Genomic DNA, 25,049 nt, shown 5'->3' on the forward strand with positions numbered 1-25,049 from the left:
CGAATCGATTCGAATTGGTATTCATTTGATATTCACAGTGCATAGTGCAATAATTATTATGAAATTTGAATTGATTTGAAAATTTGTGCAGAAATAATTCATATTCATTTTATACAATTTAATTGCTATATTTATAAATTTAATATCCATTCAATTTTTTTAATTCTTTAGCAACGATTCAGTTGATATAAATTTGAATGTGTTTCAGTTCATTTTTTTATTCGAATCCCAAAAAAAAAAAACTTACTAAATCTAAAGATTTATCACCCTACTATGAAAGACATTTGGGCAATTACTAATTCAGAATTGATTCATACATATATGTATATATAACAAGTGAATAAATTCGGGTTTAAAGTGAATTAATCAACGATTCGTTGTTTAAATAAAGTAAATGACGTGTAAGTTCAATGACTTAAGAGAATTTCTGATGAAGGAATTAAATAATAATCGAAAATAAATGCATTAAAATTTAAATTGACTTGAAATCTCATTCATTTCACTAATCAAAAATGGAATTTTAAAATAGTTGAGATGAAGATTATTGGTCATACAATCTTTGATACAATTTTCACTAATGTTGCATTCACTATTCAAATACATTCCTTGCTCTGCCTTATTCATTGACTTTATCTCAGTTAACTAACCAACTAATAGAAATGCATTCATAACTCAAAAATTCCATTCGAAAAGCGAGACGGTTGTTTGACTATTCTTCATTTGGAGGACTCATTTATATTCGTTTTCTTTTGTACCTTACAAACGTGTGGCCTCTGATACAGTGGACACATCACCAGCTCCATTATGATGCTGCTGTCCCATGTTATTGGTGGTGGTGGTATTGCTGCTACTGGTGGTTGTCGTAGTGGACGTGCCCACATCTGTGGTGGGCCTTGGTAAATGGGAATAGTAACCCATTTGACATGAATTCTGATGGGTCATCTTTTGATTTTGACTTAATTGATATTGGGCGGCCTTCAGTGCCTGCTGTTGTTGCGGCGTTAGGCAATCACAGGCGGTCAGTAGCTCCTCCGTGGATTTGGCTGTAATGGTGGTTGTTGTCGTTGTGGTCAATTCACCCACAAACTCGGTGGGTGGTGGGGCATAGTTCTCGACATCGCCATAGGTGGAATAACGACCATAAGGATTACGTATACGTGGCATAGAATGTCGTTGTTGAGCAATTTGTAGCTTAACTGGTGGTTTAATTGCCACAGTATCAAGATAACCATAACCATAAGTGGCACTAGCACCACCCAATGTAGCAGCACCACCAACACCACCACCACCACCACCACCACTTCCACCACCAGTGGTGGCTGCTAAATTATCCCATGATTTGGGTTTTTGTACATAGGCCATAGGCAAATTTGGATAAATTTGCGATGGTTGGACTTGAGTGGCCATAACATGATAGCGATGATGATAAGCACCGATTGGATGATGATGATGATGATGATGTGGTTGGGGCTGGGGCTGGGGCTGAGCCTGCTGAGACTGGGTCTGGGGCTGCTGTTGGTCATAGGATGACTGCCTCGATTTGGTCGATGGTTGACGTGAATTTGCCTCACTCTTGGGATCCCAGAATAGTGTATCCGTGCTTATCGAGGTGGTATAGGAAGTGGAATCGGCTGGTGCGAATTCACTGGAAGTGCAGGAATGTAAACTACAATGACTGGCCAAACCAGATGCCAAGTCAAAGTAACGTGAACGCATGCTTCCCGTTTGAGATTGATTCGTTGTTGTCTGGGGATGGTAGTGTATATGTTGCTGTTGCTGTGGCTGCTGCTGCTGCTGCTGCTGCTGTTGATGATGATGGTGGTGATGATGATGATGAGAAGCTGTTGCACCACCACCACCACCATTGGAATTGGAATTGGGTGAGGCATGTGACTGTGACTTGGGTCTTGTGCGCTCCACTTTCTCCTTATCCCTTTCCCGCTCCCTTTCTCTATGCTTATGCTTGTGGGTATGCTCCCGATGATGATGATGTCGTCGACGTGTAGGCACACATTCAGTATTACAGCAAGGACTAGCCAAATCATAGGCATCCAAACTAACATTATCCCCACCACCTGCCCCAGCCCCGGGTGGTATGGCTGAAGTTTTCTCCGTCGATTTCCAACGAAAATGACCCAAACATGGATTACACGAATGCCCCTTGTGACAATGTTTGCTCGATCCTTTGGTTTTTTCCATTTTTGGTGGCTTTGCCGGTGGCTTATGTTTCTCACAAGTTCGTGGTGGTGGTGCAGGTGGTTTGCCACCACCAGTTATTGTTGTTGCTGTTGTTGTTGGCCCTGCCACCGTATGATATTGACTGGCTGGGGTATTCGTATCCATAGATTCAGCCCGTTGCAAAATGAATCTCTGCTGTTGATTTTGATCACTTTGACTACGCTGCAAACTGACGGCATCCAAATAGTCATCGCTACCAGCAGCAGCAGCTGGATGCTGATGTGGTCTTAAAACATAACGATATGTGGGATCTAGATAATGATAGGTTAACATAAATTGAGCTGGTGGTGGTATAATTGCACCGCCACCACCACCACCACCACCGCCGATGCCACTTATACCACCGGCAGCGATTTGCATTTGTTTGGGCACATCTTCTGTTGACAATGTAGGACGATAGTAAATGGCATCGCCAGCACCGCCAATGTCACCAGCACCACCCATTTCAGTGGGTGAAATGCCTTCAGCATCACTTGGTGAATTATTATTGTGGGCATTTTGCTTTTTACGTGCCGGCAAACTGTGTGTCTTCCATTTGCCCTCCAATAGTTCACGTTCCCGCAAATGTACACGCTCCAGTTCGTTCATTTTCTGCTGCAACATACTTTGTAGTTGTATATAACGCATATGAAGATCCACCTGGAAGAACAATGAGATTATGAGATTTGGGAAGTATGCTCGGATCTTTACTTACCTTTCTAACACAATCCTCGAAGAGTACAACCATACGCATCCTAGAATCGCATTGCTTGATAAATTCAACAATTGTCTTATGATCGGCCTTTTCCATATCACTGCCATTTATTGAGAGTATCACATCGCCTTCTCGCATGCCCGCACGATAGGCAGGGCCACCATATTCCACATAATCGACATAGGTAATCATTTCGAGCTCCTCATCGCGTTTGTAATGAATGCCATAGCTTTGCAATGTGAATCCATATGAATCGCCCTTCTTCTCCACTATAATAGTGCGACGACGACGATCCTCATCGGGCTTAGAGACGCCAGCCAGGAAACGTTCCGATTTATAACGACCCAGTATATGAGTGGATTGCGATAGCTGACAAAACGAAAACACGAAAAACCATAATAAAAGATACATATAAATAGTTTTCATTTCCATTCAGACAGAAAATGTGGCACACAACCAGCAAATAGCCGCCAGGTGATGATGTTTGCCCAACTATCAGACTGACTGCCTGAAGGAGAGTCCTTTCCTGTCTGCTTTTAGTTCGAAAGCATTTCTATGAATACCCGATGAAGCCAAACACTTTCACTGACCAAAAGGCAAAACCCCAAACCCCAAACCCCTACACCCAAAAGAAGGGGTAAACGAAAGGCAAACACACAGATACACAAACCGACACACACACACACACACACAACCAACTGGGCTTTCATTAACGGTACATTGTGTAAAATTGTAATAAAAAGCGAGCGGCCCATAGGAAAAGCTGTTAGACTCCTGCTGCTGCTCCCGGGCTTCTTTAATGCGACTACTAAAAAAGATAAAATAAAAAAAAGCCCAGAAAACGGAAAACGGGGGGGAAAAAGAAACCGAGACAAGGAAATGGAAATGATTTGAAATTATGTTTCATAAAAGAAGAGTAAAAGTGGAAAAAAAGAAACGACGAAAAAGGGAAAACAAATAACACAAAAGATATGCCTAGAAAGACTCTTTTGCATAGAGACAATTTTATAAACTTTGTTTAGTTCCTATGACTACATAGTACAATCAATATACGTATTTTTACCCTAAAGAAAAATGCATTGATAAATGGATTCTCTGTCCAAGAATGTAACCAAGGGAATGTAAGGAGATGCCTGATGTGCTCAAGAATTGCAGGAATTCAACAAAATTTATATATTCTGAGATATCAAACCATTTATTACTTAATCGAAAAAAAAAAACGCAAAGTTCCTGAAATATTTAAATTTGTAAATTCTTTGACCTTTTTTTCTACCTGCCCTTTACTTATCTAATCTCCCCCTCTTTTCTATCGCTTTTATATTTGGCTTACTGTGAGCATTAAAGGCTTTCCTATTTCATCTATTACTTTAAATATGATAAAAAATATTCAAATGACAACAATTGTTGTTGCTTATGCGTCCAAACAGCATTTCAATCACCTATGTAAAGGTAATTGCTACAAAACTATGCAAATATGATTGTAAATATGTTTTGTGATATTATCTCTTAGCAATTTTGATAATGTATCAATTTTAGACAAATTGAGATGATATTCTATTCTGTTGATCAGATCGATAAAGAACAGATTGCCTTAAAATAAATCGTTTATGAAAGAAAAGGCAATTACTTGTGATGTTGTGGTAAATCTGATAATAAAATGGTAAATCGGTCAAAAGCTGGCACACAGAGAAATAAAATTCATTTTCCCCCCCTGTTTATGGTAGTATTGAATTGGCCTCATTCAAAGTCAAGGCCTGGACTTGAATGTTGTGTGTGACAATTTCCTGTAGCATGGAAAACCACTGAGGAGGGGTGAACCTAGAGATGGAGAACGGCTGGAGAGGGCGGTGGGCACAATGCATTGAATTATTAACAGTTGATCGACGAAGCGCGATATAAGCCAACTTTTGCTTTTGCCAGGCGAAGCGTGAACTATACATATACACATATATATGTACATATATATATTTAGATACACATTCACACATATGTATGTATGTATGTACATGCATGCATGACATGGTGATGAGTGGACAAAGGTTAAACAGCTGAGCGCCAGTCAGCCAATGCCTCCATCCCTCCCTCCCTACCTCCTACCTCACCCCTTGTTAAACCATTTACACAAAGAGGAAAAATCAACCACCAGCAGCAACCACCCACACAACCCACCACCACCGCAAGACAATTTCAATTGAGCACTCCGCAGGACCTCATTTATGACTCAATAAACCACCTTCTACCGCATCAATGCCTCCCGCCCTAGAGAGAATGCCACAATTTCAATTAAAAAAGACGAATTAAACTAGTTGGCCAAACCAAAACTATACATACCTGCGGATAATCAAGCTCCTCATCGCTGGCATCGAGACTCTTGTGAAATTTCAAGCGACCCAAACTGCCGGTGCCATTGACATAGTGCTGAGACATGGGTTCACCTCTCTGGTGCGGGTGCGGATGTGAGTGCTGCTGCTGTTGCGCTGCTATAAGGGAACCCACTGAAGTGGCATTCGAGGCAGAGATTGAGACGGCAGCCACTGTAGTGGCAGCACTACTTGCTGCAGTGGCTATACTTTGACAGCTGCTGCTCATCGTCTTGCCTGTTGTCGTGGCCATTTCCCTGTCCTTCTATTGATTTCTTCAAGCAGCAATCATCATAATCATGAAATTATAATTCTTGGCTCGCAAAGAGAACTGTGGAGGAGGCCACACGGCAGCGGCAGCGGGAGCGGGAGCGGCAGCAAATGTTTGCTGAATACAGCCAGCAGCAGAATCAAGAAGTAGTAAACCAAACGCACCGCCGCACCACCGCACCGCTTGGCGTCTACAGTTTGCTGGAATCTCAGTCCTTTCGTTTCGTCCCACACGATACACAATTTGCACATTTCATTTCAATTAGTCATATATGTTTTATAGACTTCTTATCATTTTAGTTATTCGATTTCGAAGTAAGGGAAAACTTTTTCATGTTTGATTTGGGTTTCTCTGGGTTCTCGGCGGCTTTCGGGCTTTGGGGTTTCTTTTTTTTTTTACTTTGGTTTTTTTTGTTAATATTTTGTCGTGCGTGTTTCCGCTTGGTTTGTTCTATTTCCGTTGGAGTAGAATGCCGTACTGAATGGGGCACATAGCGTTCTTTTTATTTTTTGTGCCGACTGACTGCTGACCGACCGGGTGACAGGGTGAACGAGAGGCAGGCGACAGAGGCACAGACACAGGGAGCGTGAGAGTACCGTTAATATTTATGGCACATGTTGACTGTTACCACGCCGTCTCTCTCTATTATAAGTAAAGCGCAGGCGCATAATACCTTATTATATTCAAATAAATTACCAAAAATTCAATTATTTAATCCATAAATTATGTTTACCCGTTTGTTGAACTTTGTATTGTGTTCGTAAAATTTGCAACTTTTGGGCCCTTTTTTGCCCATCTGAAAATCAAATTTTATGTTCAACATTTTTTCAAATTCAAATCTGGCGACCGCTTAACATTAAGGCAAACGCACTGTTAATCCTGCTGTAATTTAACAGAATCTGAACAGACACATGAAACAACAACACAAACTCTTTTTAATTTGTTTATAAAGAAAGAATGTTTAATTGGGAAATATATGAGAAAATTTCATTCGGCCAAATCGCCGCCAGGCACCAACTGTAATAATAAAATGATACAAAATCGTTAGTTATTAGCTTAACTGTTAAGATATGCAACTCACCATTGTTATATTATTGCCATTGAGGAGAATCTGATCCAATTTGGTTACCCTTCGGCCGTCGGGTGTGTTCTCATACTCTGTGACATCGTCGAGCAGCATATTGACAAAATCATCAAATCCCAGCAATGTGCCAACCATTTCTTTGTCATTCTTCATAATAATATGAATCCTGGAGCCAATGCATTTGTCCACAAGCTCTGTGAAACAAAAAGCAATAATAACAGAGCCGGCATCCCCGGAATTTCCCGGTTTTCGCTTAGACTACTCACCCAATGGCATCAGTGTGGATATGTTTGCGGGTGGCGGCACAGCAGTCATTATGTTTTTGTTTGTATTATTATTTATATTCAACTAATTTTATTTGTTGCCGCTTTCTTGGTTTTTTGCCTACCGCAAACACGAGCCGTCGAAATTGTGCAAAAAGTTGGTCACACTAAATAATTGTCACCCTTAGTACTGAATTTTATGGATGTCGGAGAACCAGTGAAAACCGATAAATATGAAATATTTCCCCAGCCAATAAAACGACACATAAAATTCCAGATATTGTTAACTAGAAGAGAATTGTGACCAACTTGCAAAAGCTCAATATATTGCATAGCCTTTTCTAGTTCATAGTTCGTAGGGTCCACAAATGTCTGGTTTTAACAAACGGTCACACTCAGTATAAGAATTCTTAATGAAACTTAATCACAAGATAAGATCGGAGAGTGTGTTTATAAATCAAATTTTGTGCAAATAAAAATCGGTAGCCCACAGCTATATGTTGGCACCTCCGGACGGAGAGCAGTGTATGGCTGTCACTGCCACAGCTGTTCCTGCTGCTACTGCTCACATTCGCCCTTGTTGTTGTCTTCTTTCCCTTCTTCCACTTCTACATTTACATAATGGCCATGGCCATGGCCCTGGTCTGTGGCGCCAAAAAATTAACAAATTTAAATTTGAAATGGATAGTGCGTCGCTGTTTAAATCAAGGTGACTTAAACTAGGTGTATATACTATAAAAAAAGATGATATAATTATGTATTTGCATATAATTGTGTAGACTTGACAACTGCCCTTCGTCCATTTTACTTTGCTGTCCATCCGGATCTCTTTGGCCAACATCCCGAAGAACGGCAAACCAATGAGGATTCCTTGAAATTGCTCAGTGAGCATTTGGGTGCTTTATACGAACGTAATTATTGCTATAATGCGTCTGATAGCACAAAAGTTCTAAAATTCTATGTGCGGCTAAGCAACGATGCGGACAAGAGAGATTCGTTCAAATTGGTTCACATACGCCTGGACAGGAATAGCACAAGAGATCCAAAGACTTTTATACAGCATCTATTGGAATCGTGTAATCTATCAACGGAGTATGTAAAGAGCATCAAGTCATCTCCACCTTCTCATGGAGCGGGAGCTGGAGCTGCCCCTGGAGATAGTATGGCCAATAAACCTAGTTACGATTACAATTACAACTCGGAATTTGCTGACTTTGAGTACCAATTCAGAAATGTATTTAACTTGTCTATAAAATAGAAATTGTAAATCTGATACCTCTGATTCCCATTTTAGGAACGTGTCAGCATACGCCCAGAGCTATCCACATGGCTGGGGGAGAACGCACCCAAGGCCAAAGAGCGTTCCAAAGAGACAGCAACGCTACAGGCCGAAATTGATAAACTGCAAAAGGTTTTGGTGGAAAAATTAAAATTACGCGATGCTCGTTATGAATGTGGCTGGAATATAGATCATTATCGTGGATGCCTTAAAACCCTGGAACGTCTGGCGAATACCCATTGCCAGGAATTGCATCCTCTGGAAAATCGTATAGTGGTTTTTGCCCCATTCACGGGTATCAGCTTGGAGGGTCATGTAATGCTCTTTACTGGAGATGTTCTAAGCAATTGGCTGGATTTCATCAAAAATATCCCATCACATGATGCTTATCTCAAGGTGGTGCCCATCTATGAGCAGACTTTATCGCAAGTTCTGCTTGGCATACAAATTGGACGCAGGAAATTTATGCCCAAGCAACAGGCACGCGGCTATGCTAGCCACTTGATGAAAGTGACGACATCCCTCAATGATTATCTGGGTAAACAAAAGTATCCCAAGGATTGGGCCGGAACATTAAAAGAATTCACCATTGTAGTCGAATCGGAGGCTGGTCCATTAATGGTCAGTCCGACCGGACAATTCATAACACCAGCCACTTGTCCAGGATCAATTCTTGTGGATTTCATTAGCCAAAACATGACAGTGGCCCAGGAGCGTATGAAAAAGTATGCCGAAGATAAGCACATTGAGCAAGAGCTAATGGATGAATGCATGAAGGAACTTCAATTGCAATCGCTAACCAAAGACGATGCCATTACGCCAGATAAAATGATTTCAGCACTCTCTGAACTATCCAAAGGTTACTCCACTCGGCATTTTCAGCAAATTAAATTGCATGTAACCCATTATTATTCCGTTTCAACCGATGGCGTCGTTTGCATACCTTGGGACTTTAATCAGAAGTAGTTTCAAGTTTTTTCTATCTCATTATCTCTCGTGTGCCTTATATATATATATATATGTATTTAGCGAAAACTATCTATTTAGATCCAAGTGTTCATTAAAAAAATCCCCTTTAACATAATTATTAAATATATGTGAAAATATTTTCACTTTCTAGATACAAATTGAACATTTCTCTTTAAAAAAAATGTGAATTATGAAACGGCAATGAGATCAAATTTTCATATCCTTTTTTGTCAGGAATTGATGCTAGTTATTTGACAATGTTCCTGTAATTTTAAAAACTAATTCATGTAATAAATTTCTTATATTACAAATTCAAAAATCTATAATTTTTATTGCATCAATTTCATCTTTCTTTTTTTCAAGAGCTTTCCATGTTAATACCCAGAATTTCCTGAACCTATTTTTCGAAAAATAAATTTTAAGTTATTTTCTGATTTTAGTTTAATCAAATTCAAATTCAAAAAAAAAAAAATTAATATGTTAATTTGTAGGTAATATGTTTAAAATAAAAAAAGAATTATTTGTCAATTTTAAGCATATTAGTCCCTGAAATTGACTATTTAAAAAACGTTTGTTTTTATATTTAATATATGTATTTTATATGTAATTTCATTAATTACTAAATAAGCACATTACATTACATAGATGTATTTTTAGTACATTGGAAAACATAAAACTCGTTAAGGGTATGGGTAGGGAAAGAGAGGGAGGGAGGGGTGGTATTGATTCTGTTTAAAGACAAATTGAATCGCAAAAATGATTTATCCATTTTTATATATAAAAACTAATCAGATTTGTTGAGGTGAAGTGAGAAAGAGCCATCCTGTGCTCCTTCCAATCGTCCCACTTGATTAAGAATTTGTTTTTGTTTTTTTTTTTTTTGTTAATTATTTTTGTTTTTTGTCAAATATTATTATGCTAACACTAGGATTTTTGTTTTGCAAAAGTTTTTTACCAATTGAAAATGATGTGGATCGATCAAGAGCAATTCGAGGCTTAAGTAGTAAAAATTTCTTTAAATTTTTTTTTGTGTGTTTTCGTTTTTTTTTTTTGTTTTGTTTTTTGTGTTTTTTTTTCTGGGGGATTATATATATAGGTGTATATGCGCCGATATATAAATCTAATTATAAAATATTGCGACATGTCCATAAAGTCCTTTTTTCCTTTTAGACATGATCAATTTTGAGGGCATCGATACTGGTGCCCTCGGCTTGGGCCTTCTGGGCATAATAGCCATCATATGAGGTGGTGGCCTTGACAATTTCCTGTTGCTTTTGCAGCTTCTGCAGCTGCTCCTGGGCAGCCTCTTGAATTTTACGTCTTTCGATTTCTGCCTTTCGTTTCGTTTCGTTCTCCTCGAGCTGTTGGGCCAACAGTTCGGCCGTGGCTGCCGCTCGCTCTGCAGCCGGATCCTGAAATTGATCATAGTTGCGATGCTCCATGAAACCATCCAGCGGGGGTTCCAACTTATGATACTGCACCGGTGCGCTACGCTCGGGGACATGCCTCCGATTGGGTTTCTCGTGCGTTTTAATGTGCTTCTTGAGGGCTGTCTCTTGACGGAAATGTTTGCCACAGATTTTGCATTCGAATGGCTTTTCGCCTGTGTGAATCCATTCGTGATGACGCAAGATTTGGGCCTTGGAGAAACGTTTGGGGCAGAAACGGCAGGCAAAATCTTTGACCTTCTCATGGATGATCTTATAATGGAGTTTCATGTTGCCAATATTATTGAAGCCACGTCCACAGCCAGGACAGATGTGTTGACCCTCCTTCTTGGTGAAATTGACTTGCGGCGACCACGAGGGCACTGATACAGAGGGTATAGGATTCACTGATGTGCCAGCCAATTGGGATATATCGACGCGTTGGACTCGTCTTGAATTTTTCGGTTTCTGAACTACCGCCGCCAAAGGGGGAGCAACAGCGCCTCCCACTCCTCCTCCGACTGCATTCGGATCATCTTGTAAAGACATTAGATCTTGCCCTGGAATGTTAAGCATTTGATTTTGATTTGTGGAGGCGGCAGCGGCAACGGCAGCAGCTACATTTGCCGGAGGCGGCGGCGCCACTGGCGGTAGATCCTTCTTCTCGTGGGTCTTCAAATGTTTGGTCAAACTCTTATCGCATAAGAAGATTTTGCCACATATCTTACATTCGCAGCACTTCTCACCCGTATGACTGCGCTCATGGACTTTGCAGGCATGCGACTTGCCAAACGTCTTGCCACAATATTGACAAGCGAAGTCCTTGCGTTTCTCGTGAACAACCTTGACGTGATTGCTGAGTGCCTGTTTATTGTGCGAGGCATGATCGCATTGGCGGCATTTGAATTTCTTCTCCTTGGTGTGGGTCAGGATGTGGGCATTCCATTCCTGGCGCGTGGTCTTACCAACCCCACAGTACGGACACACGTGATTCTTGATGCCAGCGTGACGCATTAGATGATCACGTAGAGCCGAATTGATGACAAAACGTTTGCCGCAAATATTACATGGATAGGGTAGCTCCTCGCCGGTGTGCTTATACATGTGCTTCTTGAGTGCCGTGGGACAACGGAATACTGTATCGCATTCGGTGCACGGAAAATCGCGCAATGGTGCCGCTGCTTTTGAAATATTATGCACCTTCTTCATATGGAAGGTCAAGAGACGAACACGTGGGAAGGTCTTGCCACATCCGTCGGCTGGGCAGGAATGCACCTCCGATAGTTCTGTATGGGCGTGATCCACATGAATGCGCAAACCATTTGCCGTGGTGAATCCCTTCTTGCATGTCTCCACCTTGCACTGGAAGGGCAAAAGGTCATTGTGATACTTCATGTGCTCCTCATAGCGAATGGCTTTTTTAAACTTTTGATGGCAAATGTGGCAATCGATGATGCGATGCAAATGCCTCTCATCGGCTGGTATCCGCTTGCGTTTGGGTTTGCCCCCCTTCGAGGTGCCGCCTTCGGTATCGGATGAATCCGTATCAGTAGTAAATTCATCATCATCGCTCAACATCTCTTCCTCTTCTTCAATTGGCTTTTTCTTTTTCTTGGTCTGCTTGGGTGCTGATGCTGGCTTGGAACGTCCCTTGCGACGACTGGTAGTAGCTGCATGACCTCCGGCTCCTGCTCCACGTACTCTCTGGGCCAGCGGCATATCGTCATCACTGCTATTGGGTTCAAAATCTAAATCTCTGTCGTTATCATTGCCACTCTCCATGGAATAGGCATCATCATCACCCATGCCACCACCGCCACTGCCACCGAACTCTTCGGCTAAATCCTCCTCATCCAGTTTGACCACCTCCTTCTCAACCTCTTCGGCCTCTTTGTCGACATCTTCGAGCATTTTGAAGACATCCTCCTCGTTTTCAATCAATTCCATTTTGTGATTAATCAATGGATCAAAATTAACATGATCCTCCTCATCGACACCGCCGCCCGCTCCGCCGGCCATACTGGGATCGAGTACATCGAAATTGAACGTATTGCTGGCCACCATGTCCTGAAATTTCTGCACCGAATCCACGCACAACTTTTGGAAGTCATGCAAATCGTTGAGTTTTGTGTAGCAGTTCGTGCAAAGATTCTTGGGGAAGCCGTCGTTCTGTTCGATGGACAGGGAGGTGCAGAAACAAAGCTTCTTGGCCAATCCGGGCACCAAATACAAATCGTATGCGGCATCGTTCTGCAAGTGTTTCAAGCATATCCGACACATCGAGTGGATCGAATATGTTCCGGACACATCCATTTTTGGAGCTTCTTCTCCTTCCTCCTTGGAGTAGACAGTGTGTTGTTTTTTTCTTCTTTCTCTCTCTTCAATAACTACTTAACTACTCGAGAATGCCTGTTTTTCTTCCTCTTCTGCTGCTTCTTCCTTTGCCTAATCGTTGCTTTCTTTTTTATTTTTGTGTGTTGACTTTTTATTCTGTGCTACAAAATAAAAAACTGTGCTAGCCAATTTTTGTTCTGTGCTACAAAATAAAAAAACTGTGCTAGCCAAATTTTTGTATACTCGTCAGCAAATGGACGAAAATGAGCGAGTAAGTAATAAGAAAAACAAACGAGTTCTCCCGCATCCTCCCTCACCATCAACGCATCATATTCGTTGCTCGAGCATACGTGTATACTTGGGTCTTAGTGATGGCAACGTGAGCCCTAAATGGAAAAGTGGAATCTTATTAGACTCATACTTGAACTAATATAAATTTTACACAGAGAATATAAAAAATATTTTGATTCTTAAAATAAAAAAGGATTCCAAATGGAAAACCTCGTTTACTCTTGGTACTCAATGATGGACACTCAAAGAATGTATTTATCTAATGAGATAATGCGAATTTTAATGAATATATGGAAACTTCAAAAAGATGATATCGATACCGATACTTTAGTCAATCAAAATTTTATAGATTCATGGACATATCCATTCGAAAATTCAGCGTGCTTTCAACACTTACAATATTTAATTTTAGGCGCTGTAACACAGCTAATTTTAGACCGCAAACATTTGGTTAAACAAAATTTTATTGTCACGATAGTTAGCTACTACTCACGCACATTCCTTACTATCGCAGGTTAGCATTTTTTTTTGTTTGTCTGCACTCGTTAAAGTAGGCTGTAAACTAAGAAAAAATAGCTATTACAAAACAGCCAAATATGCCAACACTATTGCAGCGCACCTGCTCATCTCTGAAAACGCGTAAAAAATATTTGTTTTAAACAAACATCCAAAATAGAAAGGACAAATTAATGAATTTAAAAGCTGTCTGCTGGATATGAGCCCCAGTGAGCAAGAGCCGTATCCGGTTAACTCATTATGTCGGATTTGCTTAAACTATTTGGGTCTCAGCCCTGGATTATCAACATCCTCTGGATCTGCAGCAGAAGCTGCCCACGATTTGTTTTTAGATTTCAAATTGGCTAAGAAACTTTCTGCTTGCACGGGGGTACACGTGGAGCAGGAAGATGGTCTGCCACGTCTTTTATGCTATGGTTGCTTCGACCGATTAAATGATGTGAATGAATTCCAACGACTCTGCCTGAATTCCAGAAAGAAATTCAAGGAAATGGTGGCCAACAATCGAATTATTCGTATTGGATTTTTCGGTGAGAAAGAGGAGCCTGAAAAAGATGAACATGAGCCGGAAGAGAATCAGGGAGAGGAGCCAATGGCGTCCAATTTTGATCCTTTGATGAATCATAAAATGGAAATAATTGAGAATGAAGAAGAAGTTATTAAACTACTGGAATCTGTTGACAAGGATGTGGTTGTAAACGAGACTGCGGCCGAAAAAGACAGAGACGAAAACGATGAACAGGAGGAGGAAAATCAGCAGGAAGAGGACGAGGAGGATCAAAGCTCTGATGACGATTTACCTTTGGCACACCGTTTGAAGGAGGCGAAAGATTTAACAAAGCGCCAAAAGTTTCCCCTTGCTCGCCTCATTTCCTGTCCGATTTGTCAACAAAAATTCAAAAAGCAATCAAAGTTCGATGAACATATGAAACATCACAACGATCTCCTGCCCTTTCAGTGCTCAGAGCAATCCTGCAAAAAGGGATTCACCACCATGGGTGCATTGCGTCTTCACGTGGACTATGCTCACACCAAGAAGTCACCCGAAATCCCGTGTTCAGTGGAAAATTGTAAGCTACTATTTCCTCGCCTACGTCTGCTCACCATCCACCTGAAAAAGGTTCACAACTTGACACGTTCGATTCCGCCTCGAGTAGAGCAGCCATGCCGGGAGTGTGGTCAAATCTTTCGCTGTCAAGTGGCCCTCAAGAAGCATATGTACAAGCATACGGGCGAGGAGTTACCCTACCCGTGTAACATTTGTGGCAAAGGCTTTCACATCAATTCAGCCCTCAAGAATCATCTGCTTCGGCATGCTGGGATCAAGAACTATGTGTGCCCCTATTGTGGTGTCGGGAAGACCACACGGCAAGAATGGAGCAAACATATGCTGACCCACACACAGGAGAAGCAATTCAAATGTGAAATCTGTCAACATGCCACCCACACGAAACGTGCCCTCGATAATCACGTCAAGATTGTTCACGAGAAGGTACGGAATTTCGCCTGCCAGTATTGTGGTAAGACCTTTGGTAAATCGCATGCCTGCAAAATCCATGAGATGACCCACACGGGAGAGAAACGTTGCGAGTGCAAGGTAAGGAATCGAAATTTTCATTCAAGAGCATAAAACTCCATGTCCTTTTCGTGCAGGTCTGTGGTAAAAAGTTCCTTTACACTGAAAGTCTGACAAAACATTTGAAAATCCATGAGAAAAGTGTGGAAAGGGCATTGGAAACGTATCGCCAAAGGCAGGAGGAAAATGGAGCAGATCCGAAACAAGTGGACGCTAAGGATTTACTTAAAGTGTGTGCCGAATCTGTAGCCACCATACCAAGAGATCCGAGACGTGTTGAACGTGTGGATATGGCCCAACTGGCTGGCACTGTTATCAATCCCATATCCACAATATCGCTACCAGTTGCTACTGTCCCAGCTGCTACTCAGCCACCTCCTGCAGCCGCTGCTGCTGCTGCAGCTCCTCCACCACCGCCCTCTAAATTCATACAAAAGGAAGGAATGCATCTGTGTCCTGGTTGTAATCAAGGATTTAATAATCTCGGCAACATGAAACGTCACTATAAAAGTGTACACGAAAAGGTCAAAGATTTCGAATGCCGTTTCTGTTCGCGCCGATTTGCCAACTCCCAATCCCTGAAGCAACACGAATGGATCCATACGGGGGAGAAACCCTATGCCTGCAAGACATGTGGGAATCATTTTCGTCAAGAGGCCGCCCTCATTCGCCATCAAAAAGTGCATGAGGAGAAACCACCGAAACCCACCAAATTGCCCAAAGAGATTACAGAAAAAGTACGCGAAAAGGAAATCCAGAAATGTGAACGTAAACGTAAAGTGGAAGCCCTGCGTCAGGAGATAGCCGAGGTGGCCAAAGAGGAACTCAAAGATTTGGCCAAACAAAAGGCCAAGGAGAAAGAACTGAATTCCTACGAGCAATACAAACAAGCAGCTGCAGCAAAAGCAGACGCAGATGCTGCTACTCCAAGTTGATGATGGTGGAGAAGATGAGGGATGGCTTCCATTTAGTTGTGGAGTAGTTAATAATAATTCTCGTTTTGTTGTATAATATTTACGTTATTTTCGTTAGACATCTTCAAAATACATTCGAAGTTTAATTTATTTGAGGCATTTTCTGCATTTATCTGAAATTTACCTCCAAAAGTCGGACTTGAACACTTGCCGTCTTTCTCGACTTCGCGTAATCTGAGTATATGCTGTCCTTCTTTAGTTCAAGGCACTTGTCCTGCCAAATGGAGCATCCTTAGGAAGAGACAAAACATGCATATCATGTCTTAAAAGTGAAAGTTATCAAATGGGAAGAGAAGTCGGCGGAAGTTTTTCCTGTGGAAGGGGGAATCCCAGACGCTGCATTAAAATCGTAACTTTGACATTGTTCTCCATGCCATGTACCATGCTTGTGCCCCATTTAAAATGTCTTTGTCTGACTTTGTTGATGCTTTAACGAAAAATCCAAAAATGGGAATGTTTCCCATTGTCTGCAGTTTCAATGAGTAATCCTGAAACCCTAAAGAGACCCATTTTGGATTGGATTGCTAATTAAAAAATCATTTTCTTTCTTTTTCTTAATTTTTTGCAATTTTTTTGTATTTTTACCTTTACTTGCTTGTTATCTTTGATGAGAGTGTGAGGTGAGTTTAGTGAGTGAGTGATTTGGTTAAAATGAGTTTTGAAAATGAATTATAAAATAATGAAGGCTTTTGTTGTTGTTGTTGGAATGATGATTATTTGATTGATTGGTTGATTGAATGAATGAATGAATGATAATGATGATACAAACTTAAAATGATTGAAAAGCAAGGGAAAGCTGAAGAGTTGTCTTAGAAAAGTCTTGAGTGAAAATAAAGAAAAAGAGTCAAAGATGGTAGGTGCTCCATCATCTAAAATATGACAATGATGATGAAAAACGAGAAAAATAGTTGTAGTAGTAGTTGCAGTTGGTTGGATGATACGATTGCCCCGACCCAAAAAAAGGAGGCGGAGGAGGAGTAGACGGCGCCCTCCTAGGGAGCCTCTGGCGTCTTTAGATTATATTTGGCCTTTATGTTGTTGAGCTCCTCCTGTTTCTTGTCCATGTCTACACGCTTGAAGGCCTTATTCGATTGATAATAGAGTACAACCAGATAACGATTGCACACATTGAAGCCAGATAAATGATCGCAGGCATTTTTGGCATCGAATATATCCTCGTAGACAACAAAGGCCGTGCCTCGCGTTTCCGGTGTGTTTCCCCTGCAAATGAGTATTTCGAATTAATAATGGAAAAAAATGCTAGGCTGGAAAAGACATTTAAAACTTACACGCGTATCTGTCGTATGGCTCCGAATTTACCAAATATATCGTACATCTCATCGGATGTGATCTTATATGGTAAATTTCTCACATAAAGCAAACGATTCACTTCTGGCGGCAGACGAATCTGTAAATGTAATTAATAAATCGAAAGTCACTTCTTCTCTTCTTCTTCTCTCTTGGTTATATTTAATTTGTCTTACAAAATTCCGTTTGTTCATGCTGCTGATGTTGATGGAGCTCTTGGCGTGCCTGCGTCTGGTCGCTTGAGCTGTTGAAAGGCGACAAGTTCACAAAACTTTCACTTGACCGTCTGGTTAACGTTGTTTGACCCCGCTTCTCAAGTCGGCTTCTACTGTATATAGTATATCTCTATATGCGTATATATTTGTGTGGGGAAATCCTCGTAAATGCAGATCCTTTGTTGTCTGGCACTCAAACCCTCAAAAACAATGAACTGAAATTTGCCCCAACCCTGTGACATGAGTGATGCTCAAGCCAAACTAGGGTTGCATGCAACAATTTTAGCTATTAACTCTAAATTTTTAGCGTTTAAAATACCAATTTTGCAATTAACAGATTCGCATATGATGCTGTTAAATATTTAACAGACTTTCCTCTGTTAAACATAATACTGTCAAAATTTTCCAACACTGTGTACAAAGTGAATAAAAAAAAGTGAAAAATTTTATGAAAATTTGTTAAAAAATCTAGTAGCAATCCAAAATCTAGTTGAATACGTGCACGACAAACACACACAAAAAAAAAGGTTAGTAAATTATTACACAAATGCTAAATGCACATAATAAATAAAAGGTGAGAGACAAAGATTGAAAAAAGAAATGAAGATTGCCGATTGCAGCAGCAGCAGTGTGAGTGAGTGTGTGAGAACATGGCGGGTGGAGTAAGGGAGCAGCGCGCGCGAGTGCGGGTGGAACTCATCTTTTTTTTGCTTTTCTGTATAATCCTTGCAAAAACCTCAACAAACACAAAAGTGATTTTTCAATAAAATAAACCCAAAGATTGATCTCTACTTTGGATGGGCCAAAATCTCTATAATTTTCGCCAAATAGACGAAAAAAAAAAAGTGTCGAGTCTGTCCGTGTGCGCGAATTAATGCAACGGTGTGCGTAACTGTGTGTCTCCGTGTGTGTGTGTGCGTGGCCTCGAACAAAGTGTCTTTCTCTCTCACAGTGCAAATACAAAATGTTTGCTACCCTTTAAGAGGTTATTCACCTAAATCTCCCCCCCCCCAACAAAAAAAAAAAAAAAACCACATCAAGTTTTTCTATGTATTTCGCTTAGAATTCGCCAAAATGACGTGGGAACCACAAGCCGAAGGTCTCCAACAGATCATTGGGATCTTAAAAGAATCTCAATCTCCCGATACAGCCACACAAATGGCCGTGCAAATGGTAAGTGAATCCCTACCGACCACCCATGCCCCACCCTTTCTTCCCAAGGGTTAATCAGGATTCCTTTCCATTCTGTCCATTCGCAGAAACTTGAGGAATTCAATCGTTATCCAGATTTTAATAACTATCTCATCTATGTGCTAACAAAACTCAAAACAGAAGATGAACCCACTCGATCATTGAGTGGTTTGATTTTAAAGAATAATATACGAATGCATGGTAGCAATTTACAGCCAGAGATTGTTGAATACATTAAACACGAATGCCTACAAGCTGTTGGAGATACATCACCATTAATACGAGCCACCGTTGGCATACTGATAACCACCATTGCCAGCAATGGTGGATTACACAATTGGCCACAGTTATTGCCATCGCTGTGCGATATGTTGGATGCCCAAGATTATAATATCTGTGAGGGAGCGTTCAGTGCGTTGCAAAAGATATGCGAAGATTCCGCTGAAATCTTAGATTCAGCTGCCCTAAATAGACCATTGAATGTTATGATTCCAAAATTTTTGCAATATTTCAAGCATAGCAGTCCAAAGATACGATCCCATGCGATTGCGTGTATCAATCAATTCATTATAAATCGTTCGCAGGCATTAATGGTGAATATTGATACATATATAGAGAATCTATTTCATTTATCCTCCGATGAGGATCATGAGGTGCGTAAAAATGTATGCCATGGTCTAGTTATGCTCCTGGAAGTCCGAATGGATCGTTTAATGCCGCACATGTCACAGATTATTGAGGTAAGTTGCAGCCCGGATAAAGTAAAGAATCAGATGATTAAATGTGTTTCTCCTTATTCTTCTAGTATATGATGTTGCGTACCCAGGATTCGGATGAGGGTGTGGCACTTGAGGCCTCGGAATTTTGGTTATCTTTGGCCGAACAGAGCATCTGCAAGGATGTTTTAGCCCCGTATTTGGCACAATTGGCACCGGTGCTAGTGCGCGGCATGCGTTATTCAGAAATTGACATTATCTTACTCAAGGGCAATGTGGAGGAGGATGATATGGTGCCGGATCGTGAAGAGGATATACGGCCACGTTTTCATAAATCGCGAACACACACCATCAAGAGTGGCCAGGAGGCGGCCGCTGCTGGCGGTGCTGCCGGTGGTGAAGAGGATGATGATGACTTTGATGATGGTCTGGACGATGATAGCTCGCTATCGGAATGGAATTTACGCAAATGTAGTGCAGCGGCTCTCGATGTACTGGCCAATGTGTTCCGTGAGGATTGCCTGCCCATCGTTTTGCCCATACTGAAGGATACATTGTTCCATCAGGAGTGGGTCATCAAAGAGAGTGGCGTATTGGCTTTGGGTGCCATTGCCGAAGGCTGTATGCAGGGAATGATTCAACATTTGCCCGAATTGATACCATATTTGATTAGTTGTCTATCCGATAAGAAGGCATTGGTACGTTCCATAACATGTTGGACTCTGTCACGGTATGCCAATTGGGTGGTTAATCAGCCGCACGATCAATATCTCAAACCCTTGATGGAGGAGCTATTAAAGCGTATTCTCGATTCAAATAAGCGAGTTCAGGAGGCAGCCTGTTCGGCCTTTGCCACACTGGAAGAGGAGGCATGCACCGAATTGGTGCCATATTTGGAATACATTTTGAAGACTCTGGTCTTTGCTTTCTCCAAATATCAGCATAAAAATCTATTGATATTGTATGATGCTGTTGGCACATTGGCCGATTCGGTTGGACATCATTTGAATAAGCCGCAATATATTGATATACTGATGCCGCCACTAATTGACAAATGGAATCTATTGAAAGACGATGATAAGGATCTATTCCCATTACTGGAATGCCTATCTAGCATTGCCACAGCTTTACAATCCGGCTTTCTACCCTATTGCGATCCAGTCTACAGGCGTTGCATCTCCCTGATTGAACAGACCATAAATCAGGAAATGGTAAGCTTAAATATCTTCTGATAAATCCCATAAATATCTCAATCTTATTTCTCTTAATGCGCTGTAGCTCTGCAAGCAGAATCACACTTTCGATCATCCTGATAAAGAGCGCATGATTGTGGCTTTGGATTTGTTATCCGGCTTGGCTGAGGGTCTGGACCGTCATATTGAAACATTGGTGGCTAATAGCAATATAATGCATCTGCTATATCAATGCATGCAGGATATACTGCCAGAGGTAAAATGCAAATTTTAAAACAAAAATCTGTTTTAATCTACTCTTGCTCTCTTTCGATAGGTTCGACAATCTTCATTTGCATTGCTAGGCGATTTGACCAAAGCCTGTTTTCCACATGTTCATCCGTTTATGGCCGAGTTCTTCCCAATATTGGGACAAAATTTAAATCCAGATTTTATATCTGTATGTAATAATGCCACATGGGCTATTGGCGAAATCTGTATGAAATTGGGTAAGTATCTGACACATCTGAGTAGAATCTTTAGAATCGGAAATTATATATTTAGTTTTTGAAAATACGATCTATAATTGTAGGTAAGATATTCCACTTAAATAGTGGCACATTAAAACGTCGATCAGTTGATCGTTTAATTCTTAAAATTTTATTATTTCGATGTCCTACGTTATACCAAATCTAATATAACTTAACGACTTCTTTTTGAAGGGTTCTAAGTATAGGAAAAAGTTCTAATCAAGTATCTTGTCTCCTTTTGGATGTCGAATAATTTGTGGAACATAATAAATTTATTCGCTTTTTTTATACCTCGTTTTAGTTGACTGAATAATGTTAAAATTTACTTATCTAATTTCAAAGCTTCCAAAACAATTAAAAAACAAGAACACGCCTCACGTTTTTGTTTGTTAAATAATATTGAGGCCTGTTTAACTATTTGGCACCAAAATATATAATTTAAAATCATTTTCTTACTTAAAATATTGATTTTTAATAGAAGATAACTTTTAAGTCGTAAGGCTCGATGAAAAAACAGGTTGTAAGGGAATAGAATTATTGGAATTAATCAATTCAAGTAAAGGATTTCAGGCTGAGCAATATTAATATTAAAAAATTAAATTTCCATTTTAGGCGAGGAGACTAAACAGTACATACATCTTGTACTAACCGATCTATTCGTTATTATTAATCGGCCAAATACACCAAAGACGCTGCTTGAGAATACAGGTGAGTGTGCCTACATATACATATATATATATTTATATATGAATATTTAAATGTGTGAGTGTGTGAATGTAAGCCCATTTATTTATTATAATTGTCATAGAAATTAACTTAAATTATATATATATATAATGATAATGATATGTGTGTGCGTGCGTGTGTGTGTGTGCGAATGTCTGTATTATTACTTATTAAATTATTCAGTTGATTTATTTATATATTTAAACAAAAACCAAAAAAAAAAGAAAATTCATTTTTTTCTATTGTTTATTTTTTTTATAGCAATAACAATCGGTCGTCTAGGTTATGTGTGCCCAGTTGAAGTGGCTCCTTATTTGCCCGAATTTGTACGACAGTGGTGTGTAATAAAAACCAAGAAAACAAAACAAAACGAAAGAGAAAACAAAAAACACAACCCTAAGCCATTCAATTTTTGTCTTTATGCTTACTTTAAAAACTACACAACAATCAAAATGCAACAATAACAACAAAAAATATATATACATATATATATTTCTTTGTATTATTTTTCTCTCTCCTAGTTCAAATTTTTTTGACTTTTCTACTTGTTCACATAAATTGAATATTTTGCATAATTTGTTGGTTTACTTGTTTTTTCTTTCTTCTTCTTTGTCGGTTTTGTTTCCGAATATATATAGATAGATATATATATATACATATATATTAATTTGTGTATATATAATCTAATTGAAATTGTATTTCTTCTCGGCTTCTTGTTCATTTCGGTCTTTAAATGTTTTAGGTGCACATCTTTGCGTCATATAAGGGACAATGATGAAAAGGACTCGGCCTTCCGTGGCATGTGTCATATGATAACAGTAAATCCAGCTGGAGTGGTGCCTGATTTCATATTCTTTTGCGATGCCATAGCTTCTTGGGTGAATCCGCCCCAGGATCTTCATCAAATGATACAAAAGGTAGCAGCAAAGAGATGATAGAACATCCACATACAATATATATCGACCCAATTTACTTTCATTATTTATATATATACTTATATGTATGAACTTCTTCTACAGATTTTGCATGGCTTCAAGACACAAGTGGGCGAGGAGAATTGGCGTCGATTTGTTGAGCAATTTCCGCCAACATTGGCTGAGCGGTTGGTCACCATGTACCAGATTTAAGTATCCGGCTAAAACACCACTACCACTACGCCCCCGCCCCCCTTTAAGATCAACCACCCACCCACCCAACTCCGCCCTTTCCTCTCGCCTATTGCCGACACACACTCCTACCTGTGCTCCCTTTAAGAAAACCGGAAAAACTCTTGTTCTTATCTAGACAATTATGTACAAGTATGCGTTTCATCGTCTTAATCACTAGCATGTTTAAGTTAATTCGATTTGAGTTCGAATGTTATTGAAATTTAAGTTAAACCCCAAAAAACAAAGAAAAAAAACAAAAAATCATAAAAAAAATGTAAAAGAAAAAACAAAAATCAAAAAAAAAAATCTGTAGAGAAAACAATTTATAATCATAAAAAAAAAAACATAGCTATAGGCATAAAATCTTATATATATATACATATATATAAATGTATGCTGTATAACCGATTTATATGCATACATTTATGAATATAAATATATATATATATATTCATATATTATCTTTAATAAGCAAGCTGGCAAGAGAGATCACTCTTCTGCTTGACTTGGAAAATTAATGAATTATTTTTTCGTGTATGCAGAGAAAAATGTCCACGAACCAAGGTGTGTTCCGGCCGTACTTAAAGCAGAGAAACCGGATCCAGTGCTACATATAGAGAAAATATAATAAATCCCACATACACAGACACACACACACAGATACACACATACAGACACACACACACAACACATAATCATACACACACACACACACACACACTCACACACAGTAGAAAGCGAAAAGTTGGTGTTATTTATTTCTCCACCTTATTCTTCTTCACTATCTCTTTATCTCTCTCTCTCTCTCTCTCTTCCTCGTAATCGTATAACAATGATAAAAACTAAAACTAAACTGATATTGCGGGTTCTCGTGTCGCGTTAAAAACAAAAACAAAAAACATTAAACTAAAAAACTCATTTCAAAACGGAAAGCGTTGGGCCAAATTGTGAAATAGCAAACCAAAAACAAATATATCAATAAAGACTGAAATGAATAATCCGTTCAAGTCATCATTCAAGAAGAAGAAGAAGAAAAACAACTCTCTAAGTAAATCCTTGTAAACCTCAACTAAATCGTTCAACTACTACAAATATTATATATATATAAATTTCACAATCGAGCCCAACAATTTCCATATAATATAAAAAAAAAACCAAAATCAAAATCGAAAAATATCTCGTTCAAATCGGTTCCGGTCGCGTTTCGGGTTCTAACGGTTTCGCGTTCGCGTTCTCTCGTCGCTCGTTCGTTCTCTCGTATACTCGTTAATTCGTATTCGTATCGCGTTTATCGTCGCAACTAACTTCTCGGGTAAAAACAAAACAAACAAACTAAAAAAACAAATAAACTATATAATAAAATACCAGAAATTTAGGACTACTTGAGGCATTGCTTGATTCTTGTTCGGGTTTCGCCATGAAAATGAGTTGCACTGATATTTAACCAAATTCTCGGTGGGAAACTAACGAATCCTGAACCTCCAGATATCAAGCAATGTTTGTAGTCGTGCAATGAATAAATAATAATAATTCATAATAATTATCAAACAAAACAAGAAGTAAAACTATTACTGATACAACAACAACAACAACTTACTGATATTCATAAATATTATAATGCTGTACAACAAATTCGTGTTCTTTTTTTTTTTTTTTAATTGTATATACATATATAGGTATATATATAAATATATTGAGATTACAATTTCCGTTACACTAAAAACTAAAACTAAAAAAAAAAACAACTGAAAACCATTGACTGATCAC

At 39.6% G+C, this 25,049-nt stretch overlaps 7 protein-coding genes across 8 annotated transcripts; 3 read left to right on the forward strand and 4 right to left on the reverse strand.

The window, feature by feature from the left end:
* Positions 1-537: 537 nt before the first annotated feature.
* On the reverse strand, positions 538-6,205 carry LOC6638948. Its single transcript, XM_047012164.1, has 3 exons — positions 5,264-6,205; positions 2,933-3,301; positions 538-2,877 (listed from the first exon to the last, which is right to left on the reverse strand). Exons 1-3 carry the CDS (start codon positions 5,543-5,545, stop codon positions 757-759), a joined length of 2,772 nt encoding a protein of 923 aa, XP_046868120.1. The 5' UTR covers positions 5,546-6,205; the 3' UTR covers positions 538-756.
* A 290-nt stretch (positions 6,206-6,495) lies between these two features.
* Positions 6,496-7,074, reverse strand: LOC6639078 (U6 snRNA-associated Sm-like protein LSm5). Its single transcript, XM_002061889.4, has 3 exons — positions 6,914-7,074; positions 6,645-6,841; positions 6,496-6,580 (listed from the first exon to the last, which is right to left on the reverse strand). Exons 1-3 carry the CDS (start codon positions 6,960-6,962, stop codon positions 6,551-6,553), a joined length of 276 nt encoding a protein of 91 aa, XP_002061925.1. The 5' UTR covers positions 6,963-7,074; the 3' UTR covers positions 6,496-6,550.
* Positions 7,075-7,311: 237 nt separating this feature from the next.
* Positions 7,312-9,395, forward strand: LOC6639077 (T-cell activation inhibitor, mitochondrial). Its single transcript, XM_002061888.4, has 3 exons — positions 7,312-7,619; positions 7,690-8,144; positions 8,205-9,395. Exons 1-3 carry the CDS (start codon positions 7,532-7,534, stop codon positions 9,153-9,155), a joined length of 1,494 nt encoding a protein of 497 aa, XP_002061924.1. The 5' UTR covers positions 7,312-7,531; the 3' UTR covers positions 9,156-9,395.
* An 816-nt stretch (positions 9,396-10,211) lies between these two features.
* Positions 10,212-13,184, reverse strand: LOC6639076 (zinc finger protein 91). Its single transcript, XM_002061887.4, has one exon. The coding sequence runs from the start codon at positions 12,896-12,898 to the stop codon at positions 10,325-10,327; it is 2,574 nt and encodes an 857-aa protein (XP_002061923.1). The 5' UTR covers positions 12,899-13,184; the 3' UTR covers positions 10,212-10,324.
* A 641-nt stretch (positions 13,185-13,825) lies between these two features.
* Positions 13,826-16,366, forward strand: LOC6639075 (zinc finger protein 93). The gene is made up of 2 exons (XM_023179649.2): positions 13,826-15,323; positions 15,380-16,366. The coding sequence occupies exons 1-2, from the start codon at positions 13,926-13,928 to the stop codon at positions 16,235-16,237; spliced, it is 2,256 nt and encodes a 751-aa protein (XP_023035417.1). The 5' UTR covers positions 13,826-13,925; the 3' UTR covers positions 16,238-16,366.
* An 827-nt stretch (positions 16,367-17,193) lies between these two features.
* On the reverse strand, positions 17,194-18,022 carry LOC6638912 (splicing factor 3B subunit 6). Its single transcript, XM_002061885.4, has 3 exons — positions 17,761-18,022; positions 17,566-17,684; positions 17,194-17,497 (listed from the first exon to the last, which is right to left on the reverse strand). Exons 1-3 carry the CDS (start codon positions 17,776-17,778, stop codon positions 17,269-17,271), a joined length of 366 nt encoding a protein of 121 aa, XP_002061921.1. The 5' UTR covers positions 17,779-18,022; the 3' UTR covers positions 17,194-17,268.
* A 202-nt stretch (positions 18,023-18,224) lies between these two features.
* Positions 18,225-23,432, forward strand: LOC6638911 (transportin-1). 2 transcript variants are annotated; one of them, XM_023181755.2, is made up of 10 exons: positions 18,225-18,326; positions 18,863-18,972; positions 19,059-19,730; positions 19,796-20,917; positions 20,985-21,155; positions 21,216-21,387; positions 22,021-22,116; positions 22,396-22,471; positions 22,877-23,051; positions 23,154-23,432. In XM_023181755.2, the coding sequence occupies exons 2-10, from the start codon at positions 18,874-18,876 to the stop codon at positions 23,259-23,261; spliced, it is 2,691 nt and encodes an 896-aa protein (XP_023037523.1). In that variant the 5' UTR covers positions 18,225-18,326; positions 18,863-18,873; the 3' UTR covers positions 23,262-23,432. The 2 variants fall into 2 exon arrangements, with proteins under 2 accessions (XP_023037523.1, XP_046867951.1); XM_047011995.1 differs by lacking the exon at positions 18,225-18,326 and adding an exon at positions 18,345-18,373.
* The last annotated feature ends 1,617 nt before the right edge of the window (positions 23,433-25,049 follow it).

Source organism: Drosophila willistoni (genome assembly GCF_018902025.1).
Source record: "Drosophila willistoni isolate 14030-0811.24 chromosome XR unlocalized genomic scaffold, UCI_dwil_1.1 Seg144, whole genome shotgun sequence".
Taxonomy (NCBI): Eukaryota; Metazoa; Arthropoda; class Insecta; order Diptera; family Drosophilidae; genus Drosophila; species Drosophila willistoni.

What these genes read in the sequence shown, in the direction of transcription:
- LOC6638948 (XM_047012164.1), bottom strand. Translation starts at nt 5,545, where the DNA reads ATGGCCACGACAACAGGCAAGACGATGAGCAGCAGCTGTCAAAGTATA. An exon ending in AGGAGCTTGATTATCCGCAG is followed by an intron (nt 3,302 to 5,263) that starts GTATGTATAGTT and finishes TCGTTTTGTCAG; the next exon opens with CTATCGCAATCCACTCATAT. An exon ending in TCGAGGATTGTGTTAGAAAG is followed by an intron (nt 2,878 to 2,932) that starts GTAAGTAAAGAT and finishes TTGTTCTTCCAG; the next exon opens with GTGGATCTTCATATGCGTTA.
- LOC6639078 (XM_002061889.4), bottom strand. Translation starts at nt 6,962, where the DNA reads ATGACTGCTGTGCCGCCACCCGCAAACATATCCACACTGATGCCATTG. An exon ending in ATCCACACTGATGCCATTGG is followed by an intron (nt 6,842 to 6,913) that starts GTGAGTAGTCTA and finishes TTTGTTTCACAG; the next exon opens with AGCTTGTGGACAAATGCATT. An exon ending in ATGGCAATAATATAACAATG is followed by an intron (nt 6,581 to 6,644) that starts GTGAGTTGCATA and finishes TTATTATTACAG; the next exon opens with TTGGTGCCTGGCGGCGATTT.
- LOC6639077 (XM_002061888.4), top strand. Translation starts at nt 7,532, where the DNA reads ATGGCCATGGCCATGGCCCTGGTCTGTGGCGCCAAAAAATTAACAAAT. An exon ending in GCGTCGCTGTTTAAATCAAG is followed by an intron (nt 7,620 to 7,689) that starts GTGACTTAAACT and finishes ATAATTGTGTAG; the next exon opens with ACTTGACAACTGCCCTTCGT. An exon ending in TTGAGTACCAATTCAGAAAT is followed by an intron (nt 8,145 to 8,204) that starts GTATTTAACTTG and finishes TTCCCATTTTAG; the next exon opens with GAACGTGTCAGCATACGCCC.
- LOC6639076 (XM_002061887.4), bottom strand. Translation starts at nt 12,898, where the DNA reads ATGGATGTGTCCGGAACATATTCGATCCACTCGATGTGTCGGATATGC.
- LOC6639075 (XM_023179649.2), top strand. Translation starts at nt 13,926, where the DNA reads ATGAGCCCCAGTGAGCAAGAGCCGTATCCGGTTAACTCATTATGTCGG. An exon ending in AGAAACGTTGCGAGTGCAAG is followed by an intron (nt 15,324 to 15,379) that starts GTAAGGAATCGA and finishes CTTTTCGTGCAG; the next exon opens with GTCTGTGGTAAAAAGTTCCT.
- LOC6638912 (XM_002061885.4), bottom strand. An exon ending in GCCATACGACAGATACGCGT is followed by an intron (nt 17,498 to 17,565) that starts GTAAGTTTTAAA and finishes ACTCATTTGCAG; the next exon opens with GGGAAACACACCGGAAACGC.
- LOC6638911 (XM_023181755.2), top strand. Translation starts at nt 18,874, where the DNA reads ATGACGTGGGAACCACAAGCCGAAGGTCTCCAACAGATCATTGGGATC. An exon ending in TGCAGGATATACTGCCAGAG is followed by an intron (nt 21,156 to 21,215) that starts GTAAAATGCAAA and finishes CTCTTTCGATAG; the next exon opens with GTTCGACAATCTTCATTTGC. An exon ending in TTCATCAAATGATACAAAAG is followed by an intron (nt 23,052 to 23,153) that starts GTAGCAGCAAAG and finishes CTTCTTCTACAG; the next exon opens with ATTTTGCATGGCTTCAAGAC.